The sequence below is a fragment of the Chanodichthys erythropterus genome, chromosome 19, assembly GCF_024489055.1.
Source record: "Chanodichthys erythropterus isolate Z2021 chromosome 19, ASM2448905v1, whole genome shotgun sequence".
Taxonomy (NCBI): Eukaryota; Metazoa; Chordata; class Actinopteri; order Cypriniformes; family Xenocyprididae; genus Chanodichthys; species Chanodichthys erythropterus.
In genome coordinates this window covers 21,813,904-21,826,729 of record NC_090239.1, presented here as the reverse complement: position 1 = coordinate 21,826,729, position 12,826 = coordinate 21,813,904, and the positions used below count along the sequence as shown (strand labels likewise).

The following is a 12,826-nucleotide window of genomic DNA, read 5'->3' as shown; positions in this document are numbered from 1 at the left end:
TAGCTCTTAAAGGTGAAGTGTGTAATGTTAAAATATGTTCTCCTCTCCTAGTTTAAGATGCAAAACAGACCAATAAAAGTAGGTTGTAAATAGTTGGGAAATATGTGGGCTGTAAAATGACCAGTAGGGCTACATTGCTCTGTTGGTTGTAGTATAAAGTCAACATCGACTCAACCAAAACTCTGAGTTTAAGGTGGGACTATCTATGCTAATCAATTAGGGGGAACTTGTTTGAAAACAGACATTATCTTAAACTCCATTTGGTGACACTAGCAGTGCAGAAATACACACTTCAGCTTTAAAGACCCAACACAGATTACACTCCCCAATGTCCCCAATGGCTTTAAATTCTCTGATAAAGCTTAGTGCCTATCAATATCCCTGACTTTGTTGTTACTTTTCCTCCCCTATACAGATTCCACCAACAGCGACTCAGCTAAATCTAAGGTAAGAGATCAGGGTCTAAAATTAACTTTTGTGTGAATTGAGAACATTTACCAGCCTTAAATATTTCTTAGTGGATATATTGCATTAATTAGGGCCCGAGCACCGATGGTGTGAGGACCCTATTGGAATTGCTCCGTTTATTATTATTATTATTATTATTATTATTATTATTAGGGCCCGAGCACCGATGGTGTGAGGACCCTATTGGAATTGCTCCGTTTATTATTATTATTAGGGCCCAAGCGAATTAAGCGCGCAGGGCCCTCTTGTTCTTCTAAGGATTATTAGGGCCCAAGCGAATTAAGCGCGCAGGGCCCTCTTGTTCTTCTAAGGATTATTAGGGCCCGAGCACCGATGGTGTGAGGACCCTATTGGAATTGCTCAGTTTATTATTATTATTAGGGCCCAAGCGAAAATTCGCGCAGGGCCCTCTTGTTCTTCTAAGGATTATTATTAGGGCCCAAGCGAATTAAGCGCGCAGGGCCCTCTTGTTCTTCTAAGGAATATTATTAGGGCCCAAGCGAAAATTCGCGCAGGGCCCTCTTGTTCTTCTAAGGATTATAAGGGCCCAAGCGAAAATTCGCGCAGGGCCCTCTTGTTCTTCTAAGGATTATTATTATTAGGGCCCAAGCGAATTAAGCGCGCAGGGCCCTCTTGTTCTTCTAAGGATTATTAGGGCCCAAGCGAAAATTCGCGCAGGGCCCTCTTGTTCTTCTAAGGATTATTATTATTATTTATTTATTTTTATTTATTTATTTTTTTTTTTCGTCTTCCGGGGCTTTTTGGGGGCCTTAACATGCTCAAAAACTCTTGAAAATTGGCACACACATTGGAATCCGCGGCCATTAGGACGCCGGAGAGGCTGGTACCCGGGCGTGGCAGGGGGGCTCGACAGCGCCCCCTTGAAAAAAGTCTGAAAATTTGGTCCATATATTAAACATGCTTGCACGTATTAGTATGAAACTCGGTACACATATAGACCTCATCGGGCCGAACAACTTTCGCGCTCTAAGTTAATCGCCACGCCAACAGGAAGTCAGCTATTAAGGGTTGTTTGAAAAACGCATGCTCTGGAATTTGATATACTCCTCCTAGACGATTAATCCGATCGCCACCAAACTCGGTCAGCATGAAGTCAAGACACTGATGATTAAAAATTGCCAGGGGATTTTTGATATCTCGAACGGTTTGGCCGTGGCGAGGCAACGGATTTATGGCGAGAAAAAGGAAACAGGAAATGTGTTATAACGTCTTAATACATATATTGATCTTTATGAAACTTCACGAGTGTGTTCGTTATAGGAGTCTGATCACATGGATGTGACTATTGTGAGTCAAAGTTATAGCGCCACCAACTGGCAGCAGGAAGTGTATCACTTTTTGAAATGTTTTGAGATCACCCTCTTATTTTTACCTGATTTGCTTCAAACTTCATCAGTGTAATGTCAATACACAGCAGATGTAGACCTATGACAGGATTTTTGATATTTGAAATATTGTTGCCATGGCAACAGGTCAAACTGTAATAATATTCTTGAGTGTTTTTGAGGCTCTTAACATGCTTCAAATTGCACGAAACTCGACACACACATCAATATTGTCAACCAGTAGACATGGACAAAGCCATAGAAATGGGCGTGGTGGAGGGGCTCAGTAGCGCCACCTTTTGACAAAAGTGGGGGGGTTAGTTTTTCCTACAGTCACCAAACTCGGTACACATATTATTCTCATCAAGCCGGACAATTTTCTAATTTACATTCATTAGCTCCGACCAACAGGAAGTCAGCTATTTTGGTTTGAATGTTAATTTTTTGAAAAAACAGGCTATGAATTTTATACTACTACTCCTACAGGGTTTATCCAATTTACACCAAGCTTTTTTTAACTTGTTGCGAACACATTGAAGTTGTTTAATTGCAAACGGATTTTGGATATCTCAAACGGTTTGGCCGTGGCGAGGCAACGAATTTATGGCGAGAAAAGGGAAACAGGAAATGTGTTATAACTTCTGCATACATTGATTGATGTTTATGAAACTTCAGGAGTGTGTTGGTTGTAGTAGTCTGATCACATGGATGTAACTATTGTGAGTCAAAGTTATAGCGCCACCAAATGGCAGCAAGAAGTGTATCACTTTTAAAATGCTTTGAGATCACCCTCTTATTTTTACCTGATTTGCTTCAAACTTCATCAGTGTAATGTCAATACACAGCAGATGTAGACCTATGACAGGATTTTTGATATTTGAAATATTGTTGCCATGGCAACAGGTCAAACTGTAATAATATTCTTGAGTGTTTTTGAGGCTCTTAACATGCTTCAAATTGCATGAAACTCGACACACACATCAATATTGTCAACCAGTAGACATGGACAAAGCCATAGAAATGGGCGTGGTGGAGGGGCTCAGTAGCGCCACCTTTTGACAAAAGTGGGGGTTAGTTTTTCCTACAGTCACCAAACTCGGTACACATATTATTCTCATCAAGCCGGACAATTTTCTAATTTACATTCATTAGCTCCGACCAACAGGAAGTCAGCTATTTTGGTTTGAATGTTAATTTTTTGAAAAAACAGGCTATGAATTTTATACTACTACTCCTACAGGGTTTATCCAATTTACACCAAGCTTTTTTTAACTTGTTGCTAACACATTGAAGTTGTTTAATTGCAAACGGATTTTGGATATCTCAAACGGTTTGGCCGTGGCGAGGCAACGAATTTATGGCAAGAAAAGGGAAACAAAGTGTTATAACTTCTGCATACATTAATTGATTTTGATGAAACTTTGGCTTAGTCTTCGTTGTACAAGGCTGATCACATGGATTTGAGTATTGTGATTCAAAGTCATAGCGCCCCCAACTGGAAGCAGAAAATGTGTCACTTTCAGCATACATTGAGATCACCCTCTTATTTTTACCTGATTTGCTTCAAAATTCATCAGAATAATGTTAAAACTTGGCACATGTAATCCTTTGAAAATGGGCAGGGAGGAGGGGCTCTATAGCGGCACCTTGTAGTGCAGTAAATGTGGAGTGAATTTGACATAGTCCTTTGATGTTTAACCGTTTTAAGTGCCTATTGCCCGCTGTGCACAGTTGCCCTGAAGCCACCGGGGTGGCGGTGCCACCGGGCTTGGGCCCGCCATCGCTGCTCGCAGCTATATTTAGGGCCCAAGCGAAAATTCGCGCAGGGCCCTCTTGTTCTTCTAAGGATTATTATTATTATTTTTTTTTTTTTTTTTTTTTTTTTTTTTTTTCCGTCTTCCGGGGCTTTTTGGGGGCCTTAACATGCTCAAAAACTCTTGAAAATTGGCACACACATTGGAATCCGCGGCCATTAGGACGCCGGAGAGGCTGGTACCCGGGCGTGGCAGGGGCTCGACAGCGCCCCCTTGAAAAAAGTCTGAAAATTTGGTCCATATATTAAACATGCTTGCACGTATTAGTATGAAACTCGGTACACATATAGACCTCATCGGGCCGAACAACTTTCGCGCTCTAAGTTAATCGCCACGCCAACAGGAAGTCAGCTATTAAGGGTTGTTTGAAAAACGCATGCTCTGGAATTTGATATACTCCTCCTAGACGATTAATCCGATCGCCACCAAACTCGGTCAGCATGAAGTCAAGACACTGATGATTAAAAATTGCCAGGGGATTTTTGATATCTCGAACGGTTTGGCCGTGGCGAGGCAACGAATTTATGGCGAGAAAAAGGAAACAGGAAATGTGTTATAACGTCTTAATACATATATTGATCTTTATGAAACTTCACGAGTGCGTTCGTTATAGGAGTCTGATCACATGGATGTGACTATTGTGAGTCAAAGTTATAGCGCCACCAACTGGCAGCAGGAAGTGTATCACTTTTTGAAATGTTTTGAGATCACCCTCTTATTTTTACCTGATTTGCTTCAAACTTCATCAGTGTAATGTCAATACACAGCAGATGTAGACCTATGACAGGATTTTTGATATTTGAAATATTGTTGCCATGGCAACAGGTCAAACTGTAATAATATTCTTGAGTGTTTTTGAGGCTCTTAACATGCTTCAAATTGCATGAAACTCGACACACACATCAATATTGTCAACCAGTAGACATGGACAAAGCCATAGAAATGGGCGTGGTGGAGGGGCTCAGTAGCGCCACCTTTTGACAAAAGTGGGGGGGTTAGTTTTTCCTACAGTCACCAAACTCGGTACACATATTATTCTCATCAAGCCGGACAATTTTCTAATTTACATTCATTAGCTCCGACCAACAGGAAGTCAGCTATTTTGGTTTGAATGTTAATTTTTTGAAAAAACAGGCTATGAATTTTATACTACTACTCCTACAGGGTTTATCCAATTTACACCAAGCTTTTTTTAACTTGTTGCTAACACATTGAAGTTGTTTAATTGCAAACGGATTTTGGATATCTCAAACGGTTTGGCCGTGGCGAGGCAACGAATTTATGGCGAGAAAAGGGAAACAGGAAATGTGTTATAACTTCTGCATACATTGATTTTTTTTTATGAAACTTCATGAGTGTGTTGGTTGTAGTAGTCTGATCACATGGATGTAACTATTGTGAGTCAAAGTTATAGCGCCACCAAATGGCAGCAAGAAGTGTATCACTTTTAAAATGCTTTGAGATCACCCTCTTATTTTTACCTGATTTGCTTCAAACTTCATCAGTGTAATGTCAATACACAGCAGATGTAGACCTATGACAGGATTTTTGATATTTGAAATATTGTTGCCATGGCAACAGGTCAAACTGTAATAATATTCTTGAGTGTTTTTGAGGCTCTTAACATGCTTCAAATTGCATGAAACTCGACACACACATCAATATTGTCAACCAGTAGACATGGACAAAGCCATAGAAATGGGCGTGGTGGAGGGGCTCAGTAGCGCCACCTTTTGACAAAAGTGGGGGGGTTAGTTTTTCCTACAGTCACCAAACTCGGTACACATATTGTTCTCATCAAGCCGGACAATTTTCTAATTTACATTCATTAGCTCCGACCAACAGGAAGTCGGCTATTTTTGTTTGAATGTTAATTTTTTGAAAAAACAGGCTATGAATTTTATACTACTACTCCTACAGGGTTTATCCAATTTACACCAAGCTTTTTTTAACTTGTTGCTAACACATTGAAGTTGTTTAATTGCAAACGGATTTTGGATACCTCAAACGGTTTGGCCGTGGCGAGGCAACAAATTTATGGCAAGAAAAAGGAAACAGGAAATGTGTTATAACGTCTGCATACATATATTAATCTTTATGAAACTTCACGAGTGTGTTAGTTGTAGTAGTCTGATCACATGGATGTGACTATTGTGAGTCAAAGTTATAGCGCCACCAACTGGCAGCAGGAAGTGTATCACTTTTTGAAATGCTTTGAGATCACCCTCTTATTTTTACCTGATTTGCTTCAAACTTCATCAGTGTAATGTCAATACACAGCAGATGTAGACCTATGACAGGATTTTTGATATTTGAAATATTGTTGCCATGGCAACAGGTCAAACTGTAATAATATTCTTGAGTGTTTTTGAGGCTCTTAACATGCTTCAAATTGCATGAAACTCGACACACACATCAATATTGTCAACCAGTAGACATGGACAATGCCATAGAAATGGGCGTGGTGAAGGGGCTCAGTAGCGCCACCTTTTGTCAAAAGTGGGGGGGTTAGTTTTTCCTACAGTCACCAAACTCGGTACACATATTGTTCTCATCAAGCTGGACAATTTTCTAATTTACATTCATTAGCTCCAACCAACAGGAAGTCGGCTATTTTTGTTTGAATGTTAATTTTTTGAAAAAACAGGCTATGAATTTTATACTACTACTCCTACAGGGTTTATCCAATTTACAACAAGCAATTTTTTTACTTGTTGCTAACACATTGAAGTTGTTTAATTGCAAACGGATTTTGGATATCTCAAACGGTTTGGCCGTGGCGAGGCAACGAATTTATGGCAAGAAAAGGGCAACAAAGTGTTATAACTTCTGCATACATTAATTGATTTTGATGAAACTTTGGCTTAGTCTTCGTTGTACAAGGCTGATCACATGGATTTGACTATTGTGATTCAAAGTCATAGCGCCACCAACTGGAAGCAGAAAATGTGTCACTTTCAGCATACATTGAGATCACCCTCTTATTTTTACCTGATTTGCTTCAAAATTCATCAGAATAATGTTAAAACTTGGCACATGTAATCCTTTGAAAATGGGCAGGGAGGAGGGGCTCTATAACGGCACCTTGTAGTGCAGTAAATGTGGAGTGAATTTGACATAGTCCTTTGATGTTTAACCGTTTTAAGTGCCTATTGCCCGCTGTGCACAGTTGCCCTGAAGCCACCGGGGTGGCGGTGCCACCGGGCTTGGGCCCGCCATCGCTGCTCGCAGCTATATTTTTTTTTATTTTTTATTTTTTTTTTTTCCGTCTTCCGGGGCTTTTTGGGGGCCTTAACATGCTCAAAAACTCTTGAAAATTGGCACACACATTGGAATCCGCGGCCATTAGGACGCCGGAGAGGCTGGTACCCGGGCGTGGCAGGGGGGCTCGACAGCGCCCCCTTGAAAAAAGTCTGAAAATTTGGTCCATATATTAAACATGCTTGCACGTATTAGTATGAAACTCGGTACACATATAGACCTCATCGGGCCGAACAACTTTCGCGCTCTAAGTTAATCGCCACGCCAACAGGAAGTCAGCTATTAAGGGTTGTTTGAAAAACGCATGCTCTGGAATTTGATATACTCCTCCTAGACGATTAATCCGATCGCCACCAAACTCGGTCAGCATGAAGTCAAGACACTGATGATTAAAAATTGCCAGGGGATTTTTGATATCTCGAACGGTTTGGCCGTGGCGAGGCAACAAATTTATGGCGAGAAAAAGGAAACAGGAAATGTGTTATAACGTCTTAATACATATATTGATCTTTATGAAACTTCACGAGTGTGTTCGTTATAGGAGTCTGATCACATGGATGTGACTATTGTGAGTCAAAGTTATAGCGCCACCAACTGGCAGCATAAAGTGTATCACTTTTGGAAATGTTTTGAGATCACCCTCTTATTTTTACCTGATTTGCTTCAAACTTCATCAGTGTAATGTCAATACACAGCAGATGTAGACCTATGACAGGATTTTTGATATTTGAAATATTGTTGCCATGGCAACAGGTCAAACTGTAATAATATTCTTGAGTGTTTTTGAGGCTCTTAACATGCTTCAAATTGCATGAAACTCGACACACACATCAATATTGTCAACCAGTAGACATGGACAAAGCCATAGAAATGGGCGTGGTGGAGGGGCTCAGTAGCGCCACCTTTTGACAAAAGTGGGGGGGTTAGTTTTTCCTACAGTCACCAAACTCGGTACACATATTATTCTCATCAAGCCGGACAATTTTCTAATTTACATTCATTAGCTCCGACCAACAGGAAGTCAGCTATTTTGGTTTGAATGTTAATTTTTTGAAAAAACAGGCTATGAATTTTATACTACTACTCCTACAGGGTTTATCCAATTTACACCAAGCTTTTTTTAACTTGTTGCGAACACATTGAAGTTGTTTAATTGCAAACGGATTTTGGATATCTCAAACGGTTTGGCCGTGGCGAGGCAACGAATTTATGGCGAGAAAAGGGAAACAGGAAATGTGTTATAACTTCTGCATACATTGATTGATGTTTATGAAACTTCAGGAGTGTGTTGGTTGTAGTAGTCTGATCACATGGATGTAACTATTGTGAGTCAAAGTTATAGCGCCACCAAATGGCAGCAAGAAGTGTATCACTTTTAAAATGCTTTGAGATCACCCTCTTATTTTTACCTGATTTGCTTCAAACTTCATCAGTGTAATGTCAATACACAGCAGATGTAGACCTATGACAGGATTTTTGATATTTGAAATATTGTTGCCATGGCAACAGGTCAAACTGTAATAATATTCTTGAGTGTTTTTGAGGCTCTTAACATGCTTCAAATTGCATGAAACTCGACACACACATCAATATTGTCAACCAGTAGACATGGACAAAGCCATAGAAATGGGCGTGGTGGAGGGGCTCAGTAGCGCCACCTTTTGACAAAAGTGGGGGGGTTAGTTTTTCCTACAGTCACCAAACTCTGTACACATATTATTCTCATCAAGCCGGACAATTTTCTAATTTACATTCATTAGCTCCGACCAACAGGAAGTCAGCTATTTTGGTTTGAATGTTAATTTTTTGAAAAAACAGGCTATGAATTTTATACTACTACTCCTACAGGGTTTATCCAATTTACACCAAGCTATTTTAAATTGTTGCTAACACATTGAAGTTGTTTAATTGCAAACGGATTTTGGATATCTCAAACGGTTTGGCCGTGGCGAGGCAACGAATTTATGGCAAGAAAAGGGAAACAAAGTGTTATAACTTCTGCATACATTAATTGATTTTGATGAAACTTTGGCTTAGTCTTCGTTGTACAAGGCTGATCACATGGATTTGACTATTGTGATTCAAAGTCATAGCGCCACCAACTGGAAGCAGAAAATGTGTCACTTTCAGCATACATTGAGATCACCCTCTTATTTTTACCTGATTTGCTTCAAAATTCATCAGAATAATGTTAAAACTTGGCACATGTAATCCTTTGAAAATGGGCAGGGAGGAGGGGCTCTATAACGGCACCTTGTAGTGCAGTAAATGTGGAGTGAATTTGACATAGTCCTTTGATGTTTAACCGTTTTAAGTGCCTATTGCCCGCTGTGCACAGTTGCCCTGAAGCCACCGGGGTGGCGGTGCCACCGGGCTTGGGCCCGCCATCGCTGCTCGCAGCTATATTTAGGGCCCAAGCGAATTAAGCGCGCAGGGCCCTCTTGTTCTTCTAAGGATTTTTTTTTTTTTTTTTTTCGTCTTCCGGGGCTTTTTGGGGGCCTTAACATGCTCAAAAACTCTTGAAAATTGGCACACACATTGGAATCCGCGGCCATTAGGACGCCGCAGAGGCTGGTATCCGGGCGTGGCAGGGGGGCTCGACAGCGCCCCCTTGAAAAAAGTCTGAAAATTTGGTCCATATATTAAACACGCTTGCACGTATTAGTATGAAACTCGGTACACATATAGACCTCATCGGGCCGAACAACTTTCGTACGCTAAGTTAAACGCCACACCAACAGGAAGTCAGCTATTAAGGGTTGTTTGAAAAACGCATGCTCTGGAATTTGATATACTCCTCCTAGACGATTAATCCGATCGCCACCAAACTCGGTCAGCATGAAGTCAAGACACTGATGATTAAAAATTGCCAGGGGATTTTTGATATCTTGAACGGTTTGGCCGTGGCGAGGCAACGAATTTATGGCGAGAAAAAGGAAACAGGAAATGTGTAATAACGTCTGCATACATATATTGATCTTTATGAAACTTCACGAGTGTGTTGGTTGTAGTAGTCTGATCACATGGATGTGACTATTGTGAGTCAAAGTTATAGCGCCACCAACTGGCAGCAGGAAGTGTATCACTTTTTGAAATGCTTTGAGATCACCCTCTTATTTTTACCTGATTTGCTTCAAACTTCATCAATGTAATGGCAATACACAGCAGATGTAGACCTATGACAGGATTTTTGATATTTGAAATATTGTTGCCATGGCAACAGGTCAAACTGTAATAATATTCTTGAGTGTTTTTGAGGCTCTTAACATGCTTCAAATTGCATGAAACTCGACACACACATCAATATTGTCAACCAGTAGACATGGACAAAGCCATAGAAATGGGCGTGGTGGAGGGGCTCAGTAGCGCCACCTTTTGACAAAAGTGGGGGTTAGTTTTTCCTACAGTCACCAAACTCGGTACACATATTGTTCTCATCAAGCCGGACAATTTTCTAATTTACATTCATTAGCTCCGACCAACAGGAAGTCGGCTATTTTTGTTTGAATGTTAATTTTTTGAAAAAACAGGCTATGAATTTTATACTACTACTCCTACAGGGTTTATCCAATTTACACCAAGCTTTTTTTAACTTGTTGCTAACACATTGAAGTTGTTTAATTGCAAACGGATTTTGGATACCTCAAACGGTTTGGCCGTGGCGAGGCAACAAATTTATGGCGAGAAAAAGGAAACAGGAAATGTGTTATAACGTCTGCATACATATATTGATCTTTATGAAACTTCACGAGTGTGTTAGTTGTAGTAGTCTGATCACATGGATGTGACTATTGTGAGTCAAAGTTATAGCACCACCAACTGGCAGCAGGAAGTGTATCACTTTTTGAAATGCTTTGAGATCACCCTCTTATTTTTACCTGATTTGCTTCAAACTTCATCAGTGTAATGTCAATACACAGCAGGTGTAGACCTATGACAGGATTTTTGATATTTGAAATATTGTTGCCATGGCAACAGGTCAAACTGTAATAATATTCTTGAGTGTTTTTGAGGCTCTTAACATGCATCAAATTGCATGAAACTCGACACACACATCAATATTGTCAACCAGTAGACATGGACAAAGCCATAGAAATGGGCGTGGTGAAGGGGCTCAGTAGCGCCACCTTTTGTCAAATGTGGGGGGGTTAGTTTTTCCTACAGTCACCAAACTCGGTACACATATTGTTCTCATCAAGCTGGACAATTTTCTAATTTACATTCATTAGCTCCGACCAACAGGAAGTCGGCTATTTTTGTTTGAATGTTAATTTTTTGAAAAAACAGGCTATGAATTTTATACTACTACTCCTACAGGGTTTATCCAATTTACACCAAGCTTTTTTTAACTTGTTGCTAACACATTGAAGTTGTTTAATTGCAAACGGATTTTGGATATCTGAAACGGTTTGGCCGTGGCGAGGCAACGAATTTATGGCAAGAAAAGGGAAACAAAGTGTTATAACTTCTGCATACATTAATTGATTTTGATGAAACTTTGGCTTAGTCTTCGTTGTACAAGGCTGATCACATGGATTTGACTATTGTGATTCAAAGTCATAGCGCCACCAACTGGAAGCAGAAAATGTGTCACTTTCAGCATACATTGAGATCACCCTCTTATTTTTACCTGATTTGCTTCAAAATTCATCAGAATAATGTTAAAACTTGGCACATGTAATCCTTTGAAAATGGGCAGGGAAGAGGGGCTCTATAGCGGCACCTTGTAGTGCAGTAAATGTGGAGTGAATTTGACATAGTCCTTTGATGTTTAACCATTTTAAGTGCCTATTGCCCGCTGTGCACAGTTGCCCTGAAGCCACCGGGGTGGCGGTGCCACCGGGCTTTGGCCCGCCATCGCTGCTCGTTATTATTTTTTTTTTTATTTTTTTTTATTTTTTTTTCCGTCTTCCGGGGCTTTTTGGGGGCCTTAACATGCTCAAAAACTCTTGAAAATTGGCACACACATTGGAATCCGCGGCCATTAGGACGCCGGAGAGGCTGGTACCCGGGCGTGGCAGGGGGGCTCGACAGCGCCCCCTTGAAAAAAGTCTGAAAATTTGGTCCATATATTAAACATGCTTGCACGTATTAGTATGAAACTCGGTACACATATAGACCTCATCGGGCCGAACAACTTTCGCGCTCTAAGTTAATCGCCACGCCAACAGGAAGTCAGCTATTAAGGGTTGTTTGAAAAACGCATGCTCTGGAATTTGATATACTCCTCCTAGACGATTAATCCGATCGCCACCAAACTCGGTCAGCATGAAGTCAAGACACTGATGATTAAAAATTGCCAGGGGATTTTTGATATCTCAAACGGTTTGGCCGTGGCGAGGCAACAAATTTATGGCGAGAAAAAGGAAACAGGAAATGTGTTATAACGTCTTAATACATATATTGATCTTTATGAAACTTCACGAGTGTGTTCGTTATAGGAGTCTGATCACATGGATGTGACTATTGTGAGTCAAAGTTATAGCGCCACCAACTGGCAGCATGAAGTGTATCACTTTTTGAAATGTTTTGAGATCACCCTCTTATTTTTACCTGATTTGCTTCAAACTTCATCAGTGTAATGTCAATACACAGCAGATGTAGACCTATGACAGGATTTTTGATATTTGAAATATTGTTGCCATGGCAACAGGTCAAACTGTAATAATATTCTTGAGTGTTTTTGAGGCTCTTAACATGCTTCAAATTGCATGAAACTCGACACACACATCAATATTGTCAACCAGTAGACATGGACAAAGCCATAGAAATGGGCGTGGTGGAGGGGCTCAGTAGCGCCACCTTTTGACAAAAGTGGGGGTTAGTTTTTCCTACAGTCACCAAACTCGGTACACATATTATTCTCATCAAGCCGGACAATTTTCTAATTTACATTCATTAGCTCCGACCAACAGGAAGTCAGCTATTTTGGTTTGA

General features: G+C 40.4%; 1 protein-coding gene across 1 annotated transcript in view; it reads left to right on the top strand.

Moving 5' to 3' along the window:
- The window catches only part of arhgap23b (Rho GTPase activating protein 23b), a 100,949-nt gene that overhangs the window by 78,651 nt on the left and 9,472 nt on the right, over positions 1-12,826 (top strand). Inside the window, exon 22 of the mRNA XM_067369069.1 lies at positions 416-447. Within this exon, the coding sequence (XP_067225170.1) occupies positions 416-447 (32 nt within the window). The remainder of the gene's footprint in view (positions 1-415; positions 448-12,826) is intronic.